The 17790-nt window shown below is 32.5% G+C and overlaps 2 protein-coding genes across 2 annotated transcripts; both read left to right on the forward strand.

Annotated features, from left to right (window-relative positions):
* The first annotated feature begins 3662 nt into the window (after positions 1 to 3662).
* LOC148923001 (uncharacterized) lies at positions 3663 to 7806 on the forward strand. Its single transcript, XM_089060541.1, has 4 exons — positions 3663 to 4432; positions 4533 to 4676; positions 5220 to 7205; positions 7306 to 7806. The coding sequence occupies exons 1-4, from the start codon at positions 3667 to 3669 to the stop codon at positions 7647 to 7649; spliced, it is 3240 nt and encodes a 1079-aa protein (XP_088916667.1). The 5' UTR covers positions 3663 to 3666; the 3' UTR covers positions 7650 to 7806.
* Positions 7807 to 11765: 3959 nt separating this feature from the next.
* Positions 11766 to 16150, forward strand: LOC125205156 (uncharacterized). The gene is made up of 4 exons (XM_089059878.1): positions 11766 to 12531; positions 12631 to 12774; positions 13727 to 15703; positions 15795 to 16150. The coding sequence occupies exons 1-4, from the start codon at positions 11766 to 11768 to the stop codon at positions 16148 to 16150; spliced, it is 3243 nt and encodes a 1080-aa protein (XP_088916004.1).
* The last annotated feature ends 1640 nt before the right edge of the window (positions 16151 to 17790 follow it).

Here is a 17790-nt window from a genome sequence, read left to right on the forward strand (position 1 = left end):
ACAAATTCTCAAAATTAAAATTCTGCTTTAAATATTTGAGCTAATCAAGCAGATAAGAAAATGTTGCTTGGGCTTTTAGATAATTTGTATTATTAATTTTATTATTGTTATTATTATTATTATTTGATTATTAATATTATATCGGCTTCTATTTTGTACTAGAATCATTGGTTTATCGTTGACCACAACAAGGTTATTACACAATCATTTTGTTTTTATTTCCTACTTAAATGTTTATTTAAATATTTTTCTTGCAGACATAACATAATTTGTTGTACATTGTGGGAAAAATATTGTAGATAGTTACTTATCATTAAAATCCAACAAAATTTTGTATGATATGATAAAAGCCCAACGAAACTTTTCACTTCCTCAAATTTATAACATTAATATCGGTTATTTGTCCCTTTATTAAAGAAGGGTTATGTATCATTGACATTTTAAAATTTACTCCCTCTGTCTCATTAGAAATAAAACATTTTCCCTTTTGGTTTGTCCTATTAAAAATAAAACGTTTTTAAATATGGAAATAACACTCTCTCTACCTTTTCTTCTTTCTTACTTTACTCTCTCTTCATTAACTCACAAAACAACACTACATAAAATCTCGTGCCAAAAAGCAAATGTTGCATATTTAATGGGACGGAGGGAGTATATAATTGTGGGGATGTGATCAAATGCAAACTATAAATATTGTACAAACTCCAAACTTTGATCTATACCGTTAGAAAATATCAACAGATGACAAAATAGTAGCAACAGAAAATGTCAACACAGTGTCAACGATTGATGTTGTGTTGATATTGTGTTGACACTGTGTTCACATTTTCTATTGCTACTATTTTGTCATCTGTTAATAATTTTTATCGGTCCAGATCATAGTTTGGAGTTTGTACAATATTTGAGTTTGCATTTTATCACTATTCAATTGTATTTATATACATAAAATTACATATCCTTTTAGTTATCCATTAATTAATTGATATAGCATTGATATTGTAGCAAATAAGTCGTCAATTGTAATGTGAGAAACTTGACATAAACATTAATTTCAGCGAATTAGCAAATTAAGAACGTTATTTGGTCAATTTAGTTTTACAGCTTTGCATTAATTATGGTTAATAATGTACCAAAATTATTATATGAATTTAAATTAGTTACAATGATATAAATAGAAGAAATTATATAATTTCAAGTATTAGTGATTGCTATCATACTTTATATCTTTAAGCAATTAATTCAAAATATAAATTTACTATGATAAAATTAAACGGATGTATGCATCGGTATCGCAGGTGTGTGATACTAGTATTAACTATAATCATAAGATTTAATAAATTGCATTAATTAATTCAAAAATAATAAGTTATTTGAATTAATTACTCAGAAAATTAAATCGTTGTGGCGGAGATTAGCCAATCAGTACGGGAATTAACTAATCAGCTCCAACAATTAATTGACTGGCCCAAACATTAAAAGGATTCAGCAGCCCATCAATTTCGTCCAATCTCCCGTAGCAAGAGGAAAGCATCCATAAGAGCATCCACAATGGGTCGTCCGAGTGTCTGCCTTTCCAAATCAGCATTTCTTAGTCCGGCCCTTGTTTCTGCAGCAGTTCCGCCCTAGAATCCATCCTATCAATTCATTTTCCATTTAATTTTTAATATTATTTATTTTATGTTTTCACACATTATATATAGAAAAATTAAAAAATAAATTACTTAATTTTTTAAAAAAAGTTACAACGTGGTTCATTGGCGAAGTAGTCTTCGAACAGGCGTTGATGAGCTAGGCCATGCTCTCGGCAGATGGATGTTCGGTGGTGGATGGGCTTCGGGGTCTGCTCTTCGGCCTGCTCTTGCTCTTGTATTGCACGAATACCCGCGAGAATCTGGTCTCCTAAAGTAAACATTATGTGCTCCATAGCCAGATTTGGATCCTCGTCGAGAAACATTTTGGAAGAATGAGTGAGTGAGAGAGAGATGTTTGAGAGATGTTGTGTGAGAGTGTGTGAGAAATGAGTGCAAATGAGGTGTATTTATAGATTGAAAAATTAAAAAAATATAAAAAAAAAATAAAAATAGAAAATGTGTCGCTCGTCCTCGTATCCGTGTGCCTGCAATGGGCGGACGACGCGCCGAGCGACCGAACTTTCAGTTGGCCCACTCGTCCGGATGATGGTTGAACGAGGATGATCTCGGGAGATTGTCCAGATGGATGATGGATTCTCTAAGGCTTCGATCATCAAGTTAAAGACTTGACTGCACGATTCTTTTATGTGACTTTTATCCTCACCCATTCAAGTCTACCAGCGCCCTAGCTTTTCCCATAATTCATAATTCAAGAATTTAATGCTATTAATTGTATTGATAAAGGGTTATTTTGTAAAATGATATAAACATTAAATAAAGTTTAATTTATTATTTGTGTCTGACGTATTATATGACCATGTATATAGTGTGGCTGCATTGATTTATTCAAGAACAACTTTATTGAATAAAGTATGTATTCTACGTACAATTTTGATTTTGATGAATATAAAGCAAGTGTTCATTTTAATTTTCCACTGTTCTTCCACACTTGAACATTAATCAATTTTATATTTTGATTTTGATGAATATAAAGCAAGTGTTCATTTTAATTTTCCACTGTTCTTCCACACTTGAACATTAATCAATTTTATTTGCTATCAGCTAACACGTATTAGACTTTTTAATGCAAAATTGGTAAAATAAGAAAGAGTAGAAAAAAAAAGTAATTAAAGTATTATTTGTGGAGAATGATCCCATCTCAATAGAGAGAAAAGAGTTTCTAAAATTAGAAAGGGTATATTCTTGTGGAACAGATTAAAAATGAGAGAGTGCATATTTTTGTGTGATGGAAAGAGTACTAAAAATACAACAAAAATCTTCACTTTAGTTTGTCTCGTAAATATTATTCATTTTTTTTAATTTGTTTCAATCAAAATGATTCATTACTAAAATAAAACCACATTTATATCTATCTTTTTTTTTACTTTATTATAATTCTGCTTTACATAAAAAAAACGCAAAAAATAATGTGTCATCCATAAAGTGGTCATATTTCTTTGGAATGGAGTTAGTACTATATAAATGATAACATCAGTCGTCGATTATCTCTTCGAATAACATCAAGGAAGTAAAATCTTACTCTTCCGTCCCAAGTTAGTTGAGTCATACATCATTTCTGATTCTTTCAAATTAGTTGGGTCATTTCTCTTTATAATAAAAAAAATAAAAAAAAATAAAAATCCTCTTACTTTACTAGTATATATTCTACTATTCCATTGAACATTATTTTGTTAATCTTTATTTTATATTTGTTAAATCCATTAAACATAATTTTGTTAATCTCCATACCCAAATAAAACTTTTCAACTAAGGTCGAATGAGAAGTATATTTTTACTGCTAAAAATATCTTGGTTTGAAAAACTTTAATAATTGTATTTCTAAATTATTTGTAAGTGAAGAAACTATACAGTGCCGTTGAAACTGCTTCAAAAAATACATGTAATCAAATTAATATATTCCACGTCTATATTTGGACGAATTGTTCATCGACCTAGACTCCTATAAATTCAATTCTAACAAATTCAAAGAAATTGCTTCGGCTCAATTTATAGCCCATACATAATAACTACTACTATGAAATACTATCTGTCAATGGAAAGTTTGATCTTTTCCTTTGCTCTTTCAATCTTGTTATTAAGTAGCTTTACCCTCTCTTTTGATTCCTCCACCGACGAAAATGCACTTGTTTCCTTCAAAAACTCCATCATCTCCTACCCTTATGCCTTCAATTGGTCACAAAACACATCTGTTTGTGGTTGGATTGGTGTGTCGTGCGGCCTCAAACACGGCCGTGTCACTGCTCTCAATCTTTCTGGCTACGGCCTTGCTGGAACTGTCGCTCCACATCTCGGAAACCTAACGTTTCTGAGATATTTGGACATAAGCAACAACAGTTTCACGGGGAGCTTACCCTTTGAGCTCTCTAAACTGCGTCGTTTGAAGGTAATGAATGTGGGAGTAAATTCATTCACCGGAGAAATACCAACATGGTTGGGCAGTTTACCTCAACTAGAGAAACTCTATCTTTATAGTAATAAGTTGAGTGGTTCCATAACACATGCTATTTTCAACATCTCTTCAATCACAGAAATTAGAATTGGAAATAATAGCCTATCAGGTTTGCTTCCAAGTTATATGTGTAACAATATGACCAACATCAAAATATTGTCACTTGCTCAAAATCAAATTGGAGGGCAAATTCCATCAAATATATGGAAATGCACACGTCTTGAGATGTTGTCATTATCCAACAACAATTTCAGTGGCAACATTCCCCGTGAAATTGGAAGATTGAGCTTTCTTACTAAGCTGTCGTTGGGGTACAATAATGGATTTGGAGGTATAAACATCGCTCCTCTTTCTTTCATAATTTTGTCCAATTGTTATGTGATACAATTTATTATATAAATGAAATTGATTATGTGATATATAACGATCAGGAGGAGTTCCAAGAGAAATTGGAAATCTCACGAGACTAGAGATATTAACCATTGATGGTGCTTCTTTAACCGGAGATTTTCCATATTCAGTCTTCAACATTTCCTCATTGAGAGTCCTGAGTTTATCTCACAATAATTTCTCAGGTAATTATTTTCCTCAAAATTTTGTGATATACATTTACAGATCTAAAGCATATTCGTCTTTGAAATACAAACTAGGTGGGCAGATTTCATCGAAAATTGAAAATAGAATTGAATCAAATAAACAAATATTAATTTGGTCCGGTTAATTATGATATTCTTATGAATAAATATTCATTTTTTTGAACTTTTTTGTAGTTTTATTTTTTTAAGACAACCAAATAATTTATACTACAGTTTTTTAGGATTACTATTAGGATCAAATAAAAATCTCACTACTATTTTATGGTATAATATGGGATTTGACCTTAGCTTTGCCACTAGAGCATAGAGGATTGAATGTTTAATTAAAATCCAATAGTCAACATTCCACTTTTTCAACTTTGCACATTTAATTCTTTTTTTAATGTTGAAAAAATCTTTAGCAAATACAGTACATCGATTTACGAAAAATGAAAATAACTAGAATTTTAAAAAATTTAAATTAATATTCTATCATTTATATATTAAATGTTATTATCTCATCTATGTCGATATATACCGCAGGTGAATTACCACAAGAGATTGGCACTCTGCCAAGACTCGAGTTTTTCTCCGTGTATAACAATTCTTTACATGGATCCATCCCATCTTCAATATTCAACATATCAACATTGACAAGTTTAGAAGTTTCATTCAATGAGTTTTCTGGTACTCTTCCTTCAGACATAGGTCATTCACTTATTAACCTTGAAGTCCTTTTTGTGAGTTATAACAAACTAAGTGGTTCAATTCCAACCTCCATTACCAATATTTCCAAACTTACATACTTGGACATGTCTGCCAACTCATTTAGTGGCTCCATACCACTCTTTGGTAATTTGAACCTTCTAGAATGTCTTCTTCTTTCGGGAAATAATTTGAGTGGACAGAAATTCCCAACACAAGAATTGACATTTCTCTCTTCATTAACAAATTGTCGATATTTGGATCGGTTGGGAGTGTCGGGTAATCCACTTAGTGGCACACTACCTTCTTCACTTGGGAATTTTTCTTCTTCTCTATTGACTTTTGAAGCATCACAATGCAATATCAAGGGTGTCATTCCATCTCAAGTAGGAAACTTAACTAGTTTGCTATACATTTATTTGGATGGAAATCAGTTGAGTGGACCAATTCCACCTACAATTGGGAAATTGAAGAAACTCCAAAGCATAAATCTTAGTGGCAATCAATTGGTAGGGTCCATCCCTAGTAATGTTTGCAGAATGAACAATTTGGGGATATTGAACCTCTCTGGTAATATGCTTGTGGGTGCAATACCTGAATGTTTGGGTGATGTTAAATCCTTGAGAGAGATCTACTTAGATTCCAACCAGTTGAATTCAGTCATCCCTCCCAAGTTTTGGTCTCTTAAAGATCTCATTTTTTTGAATTTGTCCTCAAACTCCTTGAATGGTCAATTGACATATCAGCTTGGCAATTTAAAGTTAATAAACTCCTTGGATTTGTCTTTGAATCAATTTTCAGGCCTAATTCCTAGCTCAATTGATGGTTGTGAATCTTTAGAATATCTTGACTTGTCAAATAATATGTTTAGTGGATCCATTCCTCATTCATTGGGAGAGGTTAAGGGTTTGATAAGATTGGATTTGTCTTACAATAATCTTACCGGATCAATACCCAAGTCCTTGGAAGAGCTTCGTTATCTTGAAAACTTTAATGTTTCCAACAATGCACTAGAGGGGAAAATTCCGGATGGGGGTCGTTTTCGTAACTTTAGTTCGTTGTCATTTTCCCACAACTTAGCTCTTTGTGGTTCAATAACATTTCAAGTTCCACCCTGCTCAGGAAAAAATCATAGATCATGGTTAAAGAAACTTGTGGTGTCATCAGTGATTTTAGTTGTCATCATTGTGTTTGTTATGCTTATTCTCATAAGCATGCGCAAACAGAAAAAAGTAGCACTCCTTGCTGACATTTCACCAGAAAATACTGAATGTAGAAGAATTTCTTACAAGGAACTTGAACAAGGAACAAGTTCATTTAGTGAAACAAACTTGCTTGGAGGAGGTGGTTTTGGTTCTGTATTCGAAGCAACACTTTTTAATGGGTTAAAAGTAGCGGTAAAAGTGTTCCACTTGGAATTGCAAGGAGCGGCAAGGAGCTTTGACACTGAAACTACTATATTGAGTAGCATTCGACACAGAAACTTAGTTCGTGTTATTGGATGTTGTTGTAATATGGAGTTTAAAGCATTGATTCTTGAATACATGCCAAATGGGAGCTTGGATAAGTGGTTACATTCCGGCTTCCATAGTTTGGATTTTATACAGAGATTGAAAATTGCAATAGATGTTGCGGCCGCCTTGGAATATCTTCACCATGGTCTTACATTCCCAGTTGTTCATTGTGATATAAAGCCAAGTAATGTGTTGCTTGATCAAGACATGGTTGCTCATCTTGCTGATTTTGGTATTTCCAAGCTTTTTGATGGAGGGGAAACAACTATCCAAACACAAACTATGGCAACTATTGGGTATGCATCACCAGGTGATGCATGCATTATGCTTACCCTTTCAACTTAAATTTCATTATATATAAATGTTTTACCTAATCCTAACAAACTGTTGAATGTGTGTGATACGATTAGAGTTTGGAATGGATGGCAAAGTGTCAATAAAAGGGGATGTGTACAGTTTTGGGATACTGTTGCTAGAGATGTTCACTGGAAAGAAGCCAACAGATGATATGTTCGGTGAAGAAAGGAGTTTAAAAGAATGGGCAAGTGAAGCATTAGAGCAAAATACAGCAAATGAAACGGTAATGTATGCTCTGTTGTCAACGGAAGATCAAAAATACTCTGGAAAGGAGCAATATTTGTTGTCGATATTTCAATTGGCAATGAAATGTTTAGCCGTTTCAGCAGATGAAAGAATTAGCATGATTGAAGCAGCGGCTGGTCTACACAATATCTATACAACAATTGTAGTGTAGCTTGATTCTTGTATGTAGTGTAGCTTGCCTTTCTGGAATTTCAATATGGTAAAGCTTAATAGGTTGATGTATTGATGGATACAATTGATCAGCATGATGAAAATAAATGATGGACATATTTGATCAACATGTTGAACTTGACCTATAATAAATTACTCTCTACTTATATCCATAAACTTGTATATGCAGCAACATCTTTTTAAATCTCAAGAGGTTGATGGATCTTTATTTGGATTAGATTATGCATGTGAACATGATGGTATTCTTGATGCACATGTTGGACTAAGCTAGGTTCATTTATATATTTGTACTTCTTTTACTTAAATTATTACTCCCTCCGTCCCAGATAATTCGACCCAGTATTCCATTTCAGGCCGTCCCACATAATTTGTCCCACTTCACTTTTACCATTTTTTGTAGTGGACCTCATATTCCACTAACTCATTCTTACTCACATTTTATTATAAAACTAATATTTTAAAAGTAGGACCAACATCCCACCAACTTTTTCAACTCACTTTCCATTAGATTTCTTAAAACCCGTGTCGGATCAAAGTGTCTCGAATTATCTGGGACGGAGGGAGTATAACCTACTTTTACTAACTAACTAACTAATAATAATTGGATTTTACTCAAATAATTAATATAACCAATTTTTTCGTTGTTTATTTTAAACACATTAACTAATTTCCACATTAAAAAATGACTCAAATAAAATAAAATAAAAATAATTTCACAATTATTTATACGAAATAATAAAATCATACTACGTTATACGTGAAAAATACTGAATAATAAATAACTTTTGTTGGTTTGGTGAAGTCAAATCAACGTGCTTAAGAAAATGCCATTGCTTTACTCATTCAAAATTGACTAATATACATTTTAAAATTGGACCAAAAATCTCATAATAAAATAACAAGTAACTTCATAATATTAGTAGGGCATATATATTTCTCTAAATCTAAAAATCATATTGCATCAATATATTATTAAAAAAAATTAATAGTTCTGATAGGTCCAAAGATTGGAAGATAAAAATGTAAAATTGACCTAATCAACTTTGCAAATGATAAAACTACTGTAAGAAACTATTAAAACCCATCTTTTTGGTATTTCTGGAGTAGGAAAATCATATGTTAGTGACAATTACCTTGGGAAATTAAAAAAAGGAATACAACTCAACTATCTTAGAATGGGGGAGTATAAGACTATCTATATAGGATTAAATTGTGGGATTCAATCTTATAAACCAAACATGATACATATATATTCAATCAAGAGATATAATATTGCCAATCAAATAACCCCAAAGGTGTTGATCGGTTGTCATGATTAATTATCCTATTATAATTCATCTAGAATTAAGTTGTGAGATTATTTTAGTAAGAGGGGGTAGCCATGATTAATTATCACATAATTATCCATTTAGAATGAAATTGTGAGATTCAATCTTCTAAACAAAACATATTACATATTTAATCTCGAGACATAATTTTACAAACTGAACAGTTTCTAATGGTATTATTAGTGTCATGGATAAGGGTAAATTAGTCCGAGGAAATTGACACTTTTGAGATGAACTAATTTAAAGTTATTTAGCATTAATTGCACTTTTTCATTTTTTATTTTATTTTTATACCCCTAGTTGTACTATTTTAATACTCCATCCGTCCCAAGGAAGATGATCCATTCCTTGGGCAGCATGATATTTTATGCGACTTTATTTTGTATGTTAAGTGGAGAGAGTAAAGTAGGAGAGAGAATAAAATAAAGATAAAAGTGTTTTTACTTTTGTAATAGGTCATCTTGGTTAAAAAAAAAAGAAAAAAAAGTGGATCATCTTCAGTGAAACTACGAATATTACTTTTGTGATGAACTAATTTCAATTTATTTAGCATTAGATGTACTATTTATGTTAATAATTTATATGCATAGTCCGTTACATTATGGCTATATAATACGACTAATTATTCCTAGTCTCACATAAATCCTGTACGCGAAGAGACTTCCATTTCACAGTAATTTCACATTTATGTCAAATTGTCAAGTACGTCTCTACAACTCTACAACATTATCACTTTGGAACGTAGAAAATTTATTACGACCTTGCCTGAACAGGATCTGTTCCATATGCTTGTACCTCTGTATCCTTGATTTCTAAGGAGATAGGAAACCACGTTTGAAAAAAAAAAATCGTAGAAAATTTATTGTTGTTATATGTGGTGAGAATTGAAATGATACGACCCCTCCATAAAATATACTCCTTCTGTCCCGCTTTAGCAGTCTCATTGACTTTTCTGCACTCGTTTTGTAAAAATGATAATAAATAGTTAAAGTGGAGAAATAATAAAGTAAAAAAGAGAATAATATAGAGAAACGCCTTATCTACATTATTCTCTTTTTTATTTTATTATTTCTCCACTTTAACTATTTATTATCATTTTCACAAAACGAGTGCAGAAAAGTCAATGGGACTGCTAAAGCGGGACGGAGGGAGTAATATTGTATTGATATTATAAACTTTATATATTACAAGTACTATAACTTAAATTTATAAGTTCTTTGATTTCATAATATTTAAAAATAAACAAATTAGAATAAACTAAAGATTAAATTAAGACTAACTCTATATCCGCCGCCCATCCCATTCAAGTCTTCCAGCGCCATTTTCCCATAATTCAAATTAAAGAATTTAATGCTATTATTTGTTTTGATAAAGGGTTATTTTGTAAAATGATATAAACATTATTTTTTTTTGACTGACCAAAAATAATTTTATAAAATGATATAAACAACCATAATATCGTTGCATAGATTTATCCAAGAATAATTTGATTGAATAAAGTATGCATTCTACAATTTGACTTTGATGAATATAAAGCTAGTGTGTATTTTAATTTTCCATTGTTTTTCAACACTTAAAAATGAATATTATGTGAATCTAATTACGTACTATTAGAATTTTATTATTATTATACTATTTCCTCCGTCTCACCAAAAATGACCACTTTCTATTTGATTTGTCCAAATCAAAATTATTCATTACTAAAAATTATATATATTTATCTTTACTTTATTCTCTCTACTTAGCCCAAAAAATAAAATGCATAAAGTGAATGTGTATGAATCTTCCTTGGGACGAAAGGAGTACTATATACTCCATCTGTTCCATAAAAATAGAGACTTTTGTCATTTTGCTCCATCCTATAAATATAGTTTCTTTGTATTTTTGGTAACCTCTTTCTCCCTACTGAGTTATTAACAATACTCCAATTACTTTTTTTATCTATATCTCCTCTACTTTTCTAATTATGTATTAAAACTCATACCGTCTCAAATATCTATATTTTTATGGGACTGATGGATGGGGTAAGTGATAGTAGAACTGTCAATAGCTTTACAATTGCCTATTATCTCTTTGAATAACATATGGGAAGTAAAATCTTACTCTCTCTGGTCCTAGTTACTTGACTCGTACTCCATTTTAGGTTGTCTTGTTGAGTCATTCCTTTTTATGATTAAAAAAAAAAATCTTTTTCTCTTTTACTCTAGTCTATTCATTCTAATACTTTATTTTCTAATATATTTTATTTTATTTTTATAATCTACTGAACACAATTTTATTTATTGTCATGCACGTATAAAACGTCTTAACTAAGATGGTATACAGGGGAGTATAATTTGTCATCTAAGTTTGAAAAACTTAATAATTGTATTGGATATATTATGTACAAGTGAAGAACAATACAGTGCCGTTGAAACAGCTTCAGAAAACATGTACTCCCTTCGTCCCTGATTAAGAGTCACACTTTGATCGGGCACGAGTTTTAAGAAATGTAAAGAAAAGTTGGTTGAAAAAATTAGTGGAATGAGGGACCCATTTTTTTATATTGGTTTTATAATAAAATGTGAGTGAATTGAGTTAGTGGAATGTGGGACCTACTTACTATTTTTGGTAAAAATGAAGTGTGATTTTTAATTGGGGACGGACCAAAATGGAAAAGTGTGACTCTTAATTGGGGACGGAGGGAGTATCAAATTAATATATTCCATTCATCGACGAAGACACCTATAAATTCAATTCTAACAAATTCAAAGAGGGCAGAGAACCAAATGAAACAAAGCAGAAAATCAATGGAGGGTTTGATCTTTTCCTTTGCTCTTTCAATCTTGTTATTAAGTAGCTTTACCCTCTCTTTTGACACCGACCAAAATGCACTTCTTTCCTTCAAAAACTCCATTATTTCTCACGCTGCTTTGCGTAAAAATTGGTCGGAATATACACCCGTTTGTAATTGGATTGGTGTGTCGTGCGGCCTCAAACACCACCGCGTCACTGCTCTCAATCTCTCTGGCTATAGCCTTGGTGGAACTGTCGCTCCGCATCTCGGAAACTTAACGTTTCTGAGATATTTGGACATTAGTAACAACAGTTTCACGGGCAGCTTACCCTCTAAGCTCTCTAAACTGCATTGTTTGAGGGTGATGAATGTGGGAGTAAATTCATTAACCGGAGAAATACCAACATGGTTGGGCAATTTACCTCAACTAGAGGAACTCTATTTACATAGTAATAAGTTGAGTGGTTCCATACCACATGCTATTTTCAACGTGTCTTCAATTAGAGAAATTGAAATTGAAAAAAATAGCCTATCAGGTTTGCTTCCAAGTGATATTTGCAATAATATGCCCAATATCAAAATATTGTCGCTTGCTCATAATCGAATTGGAGGGAAAATTCCGTCTAATATATGGAAATGCACACATCTTGAGAAGTTGTCATTATCCTACAACGATTTCAGTGGCAATATTCCACGTGAAATTGGAAGACTGAGCTTGCTTACAAATTTGTCATTGGGGTACAATAATTTTTTTGGAGGTATAAACATCTCTTCTTCCTTTAATATGCTCGTATTTTATTAAATTGATTACGTGATACGTAAAAGTGCAACTTATATTGCACTAATTTTTTTATTAGGAGGGGTTCCACGAGAAATTGGGAATCTCACAAGACTAGAGATATTAAGCATTGACCGTGCTTCTCTAACCGGTGAAATTCCATCTTTAATCTTCAACGTTTCTTCCTTGAGAGTCGTGAATTTAGCCGACAATAGATTGTCAGGTAACTTACTTTCCTCAACATTTTCATTACGAATCAATTTTGTGATACATTTTTACAAATCTCAAGCTTATTTAGTTAGGCTTGAAATACGAATCAGGTACTGTAGAATTGGGCAGATTTCACTGAAAATTGAAAATGAAATTGAATCAAATATTCAATTTTTTGAACTTCGCCGTGGTTTTACTTTTTTTAAGACAACCAAATCAAAAACAATTTATTATTATTAGGATTGAATAAAAACATCACAATAACTTTAAAATATTACTCTTTACATCCTACACGGCCCACTTGTCAACTTCCATTTTTCCTATAAATGGTAAGTCAACATTTCAGTAATTTATTCCACTCGTTATAAAATAATAATAAAAATTATATTTCACTAACCTTTTAAACTCATTTTTATATTTTTAAAAAATTATGTCGAGTCAAATGTGGACTGCTAATGAGAGATGGAATTAGTAGCATATTTGGAGAATTGTTTTTTTTTTTATTTAAATTCAGCTTTACCACTTGAGCATAGAGAATTGAATGCTTAAAAATATTCCAATAGTCAACAACTTATCACTTTTTCAACTATGCACTTTCAGAAAACAATTACTCCCTCCGTCCCCGATTAAGAGTTACACTTTCCCATTTTGATCCGTCTCCAATTAAGAGTCACACTTCATTTTTATCATAAATAGTAAGTAGGTTACACATTCCACTAACTCAATTCACTCACATTTTATTATAAAACCAATATAAAAAAATGGGTCTCACATTCCACTAACTTTTTCAACCAACTTTTTTTACATTTCTTAAAACTCGTGCTCGGTCAAAGCGTGACTCTTAATCGGGGACGGAGGATATTGACAAAAAATCTTTAGCAAATACATCCTGTTTTTTTAAAATTTAAATTATTATAAATTTATATTCAATTGTATTACCGCATTTATGTCAATATGTACCGCAGGTAAATTACCACAGGAGATTGGCACTCTGCCAAGACTCGAGTTTTTCTCGGTGTATAACAATTCTTTACATGGATCCATCCCATCTTCAATATTCAACATATCAACATTGAAGGATTTAGAGGTTTCATTCAATAAGTTTTCTGGTACTCTTCCTCCAGACATAGGTTGTTCACTTATTAATCTTGAAGTCCTTTTTGTGAGTTATAACAGACTCCATGGTCCAATTCCTATCTCAATGACCAATTTTTCTAAACTCACACACTTGGACATGTCTGGCAACTCATTTAGCGGCTTCATACCACACTTTGGTAACTTGAACCACCTAATATGTCTTCTCCTTTTGGATAATTATTTGAGTGGAGCAGAATTCCCAACCCAAGAATTGACATTTCTCTCTTCATTAACGAGTTGTCGATATTTGGATCGGTTGGGATTCTCGGGTAATCCACTTAGTGGCATCCTACCCTCTTCACTTGGTAACTTTTCTTCTTCTCTTAGAACTTTTGAAGCAGCAAACATTAACATCAAGGGTGTCATTCCTTCTCAAGTAGGAAACTTAAGTGGTTTGCTATACATTTATTTGGAAGGGAATCAACTGAGTGGACCAATTCCACCAACAATTGGGAAATTGAAGAAACTCCAGATCATAAATCTTAGTGGCAATCAATTGGTAGGGTCTATCCCTAACAATGTTTGCAAAATGAACAATTTGGGGATATTGAACATCTCTAGTAACATGCTTGAGGGTGCAATACCTGAATGTTTAGGTGATGTTAAATCCTTGAGAGAGATCTACTTAGGTTCCAACAAGTTGAATTCAGCCATCCCTCCCAAGTTGTGGTCTCTTAAAGATCTCATTGTTCTGAATTTGTCCTCTAATTCCTTGAATGGTCTATTGACATATCAGCTTGGCAATTTAAAGTTAATAAACTCCTTGGATTTGTCTTTGAATCAATTTTCAGGCCTAATTCCTAGCTCAATTGATGGTTGTGAATCTTTAGAATATCTTGACTTGTCAAATAATATGTTTAGTGGATCCATTCCTCATTCCTTGGGAGAGGTTAAGGGTTTGATAAGATTGGATTTGTCTTACAATAATCTTACCGGATCAATACCCAAGTCCTTGGAAGAGCTTCGTTATCTTGAAAACTTTAATGTTTCCAACAATGCACTAGAGGGGAAAATTCCGGATGGGGGTCGTTTTCGTAACTTTAGTTCGTTGTCATTTTCCCACAACTTAGCTCTTTGTGGTTCAATAACATTTCAAGTTCCACCCTGCTCGGAAAATAATCATAAATCATGGTTGAAGAAACTTGTGGTGCCATCGGTTATTTTAGCTATCGTCGTGGTTTGTGTAATGCTTGTTCTCGTGTGCATGCACAAACGGAAAAAAGTAGCTGACATTTCACTAGGAACTACTGAACGCAGAAGAATTTCTTACAACGAACTTGAACGAGGAACAAGTTCATTTAGTGAAACCAACCTACTTGGAAGAGGTAGTTTTGGTTCTGTATTCGAAGCAACACTTTTTGATGGGTTAAAAGTTGCAGTGAAAGTATTCCACTTGGAACTACAAGGAGCGGAAAGGAGCTTTGAAGTGGAAACTGCTATATTAAGAAACATTCGACACAGAAACTTAGTTCGAGTTATTGGATGTTGTTGTAATATGGAGTTTAAAGCATTGATTCTAGTATACATGCCAAATAAAAGTTTGGATAAATGGTTACATTCGGATAATTATGGTTTGGATCTTATACAGAGACTGAAAATAGCAATAGATGTTGCGGCCGCCTTGGAATATCTTCACCATTACTACACATTCCCAGTTGTTCATTGTGATATAAAGCCAAGTAACGTGTTGCTAGATCAAGACATGGTCGCTCATCTTGCTGATTTTGGCATTTCCAAGCTTTTTGACGGAGGGGAAACAACCATCCAAACACAAACAATGGCAACCATTGGCTACGCAGCACCAGGTGATGCTTACTCTTTCAACTTAGATTTCATCATATATAAATGTTTTACCTAATCCTAACAAAATGTTGAATGTGAGTGTGATATAATTAGAGTTTGGAATGGATGGCAAAGTGTCAATAAAAGGGGATGTGTACAGTTTTGGGGTACTACTGCTAGAGATGTTCACTGGAAAGAAGCCAACGGATGATATGTTCGGTGAAGAAAGGAGTTTAAAAGAGTGGGTAAGTGAAGCATTAGAGCAAAATGCAACAGCTGAAATCGTGGCGTCTACTTTGTTATCAACGGAAGATCAATATTACTCTGCAAAGGAGCTATGTTTGTTGTCAATATTTCAATTGGCAATGAAATGTTTAGCCGTTTCAGTAGATGAAAGAATCAATATGATTGAAGCAGTGGCCAGTCTACACAATATCTATACAACAACTGTAGCAGGTAATGGAGCTTGATTCTTGTATCCTTTCTGGAATTTCAATATGGTAAAGCTTAATAAGTTGATGTATTGATGGATAAATTTGATCTTATAGTCTTATCCATAAACTTGTATATGCAGCAACAACTTTTCAAATCTCAATAAGTTGATGGATCTTTATTTGGTCTAAGCTAGGTTCACTGGTTAAATCTTTATATTTTAATTTGAAGATCACAATCGACTTTATTTCCCACGCACTATATAATTCAATCTCTGATTTTATGAAACCAGACATGTTTCAAAGATATTCAGTTTAACTTAAGGAGTTTGTGTTTGATTTCTTTTAAATTCAGAGCTACATAGCCAAAGTAGGGCTTATGATCTCTCGTTACAGATTTTTTTTTCATAATGTAGGTGTAAGAGTTTGGGATTTAATTAAAATGATACAATAGTTATAAAGATATGGAACTACGCTAATGAAAATAAGTGCTGCCATTCTCCATACAAACGTAAATGCATGAATTAGTATGACTACCTAATCCACAAATTAAATTCATGACCTAGAAAACGGCCTTAAAAGAAAAGTTTTCATTTTCAAAAAACGAATAGAGTATTGATTATTTATATCCCACCAAGTTTGGACTGTGGAAATACCTAAAAAGAATTAGGAAGCAGTACTGAATTTTAATGACGATGCTAACTAATTAGTGTGTGTAATTCCAATCGGAACCTAAATCTTGAAGGGGAGCGAAGATTAATGTTCGAATTGCAATCGAACCATGATTAATCATGAACCTATATTAATTTGGTGTAAATAGGGAAATAAATTGAATCGAGCATGCAATCTTCGAATGAGACAACAGTGGCTTTTCATAGCCCGGAGTAGATTAATTTTAAAGGACATACCAACGTTTAGGAATGTCGGTGTAGCCCGTATCCCGTGGGCCGGCCGAATAGCCCGCCAAAATTTATAGGGTTAATGCTGCAAAATTTCTAGTATGATAAAATCAAAACCTGATTAGCCCGCATTCGATTAATCCCCAACCAGTTAGGAACAGACCCGAAAATCCGATGTGCTGGCGCCAAAAACCTGATAAAATTTCTATTATTCTATTTTTTTTACTCCTATCTCGACGCTTCATTGATTAATTTTACAATATAATAACTAAAAATATTACTTTCAATTTTATATTAAATATATAGATTATATATTGAATTTTTATTAATATAATACTTGATAAATAAATTTCAAACTTCAAATTCACTAAAAAATTATTTAAATTTCTAAAACATGCATTAAAATTTCACAAAATATCTCAAATATTAGTATTTGATCATGCTTATGATTGAATTTAAGATATCTCAAATGTATCATAATTAAATGTTTTACATTGTATGAATATGACTAATTTTAATCATTATTTATTGGATTGATCGCATGTTAATATTATCGGTAGCAACGCTATTAACCCGCTGGCTAGCCCGAAACCCGAGCATTTAGGGTTAGGGTTGAACTTTCATAACCCGAAAGAAATCACAACCCGATCAGCCCACACCCAATTGACCCGCAACCAGAGTAGGGTTGGCACGAAATCCGACTGGCCAACCCGATTGACATCCCTACCAACATTACAACAGGGAATGAGTATTTTATTGAGACAATGTGAAAGTAAAAAT

Source organism: Salvia hispanica, chromosome 6, assembly GCF_029641045.1.
Source record: "Salvia hispanica isolate PSC_SH4W2 chromosome 6, Shi_PSC_v1, whole genome shotgun sequence".
NCBI lineage: Eukaryota > Viridiplantae > Streptophyta > Magnoliopsida > Lamiales > Lamiaceae > Salvia > Salvia hispanica.

What these genes read in the sequence shown, in the direction of transcription:
- LOC125205156 (XM_089059878.1), top strand. Translation starts at nt 11,766, where the DNA reads ATGAAACAAAGCAGAAAATCAATGGAGGGTTTGATCTTTTCCTTTGCT. An exon ending in AGCCGACAATAGATTGTCAG is followed by an intron (nt 12,775 to 13,726) that starts GTAACTTACTTT and finishes TATGTACCGCAG; the next exon opens with GTAAATTACCACAGGAGATT. An exon ending in CATTGGCTACGCAGCACCAG is followed by an intron (nt 15,704 to 15,794) that starts GTGATGCTTACT and finishes TGATATAATTAG; the next exon opens with AGTTTGGAATGGATGGCAAA.
- LOC148923001 (XM_089060541.1), top strand. Translation starts at nt 3,667, where the DNA reads ATGAAATACTATCTGTCAATGGAAAGTTTGATCTTTTCCTTTGCTCTT. An exon ending in GTACAATAATGGATTTGGAG is followed by an intron (nt 4,433 to 4,532) that starts GTATAAACATCG and finishes TATAACGATCAG; the next exon opens with GAGGAGTTCCAAGAGAAATT. An exon ending in TATTGGGTATGCATCACCAG is followed by an intron (nt 7,206 to 7,305) that starts GTGATGCATGCA and finishes TGATACGATTAG; the next exon opens with AGTTTGGAATGGATGGCAAA.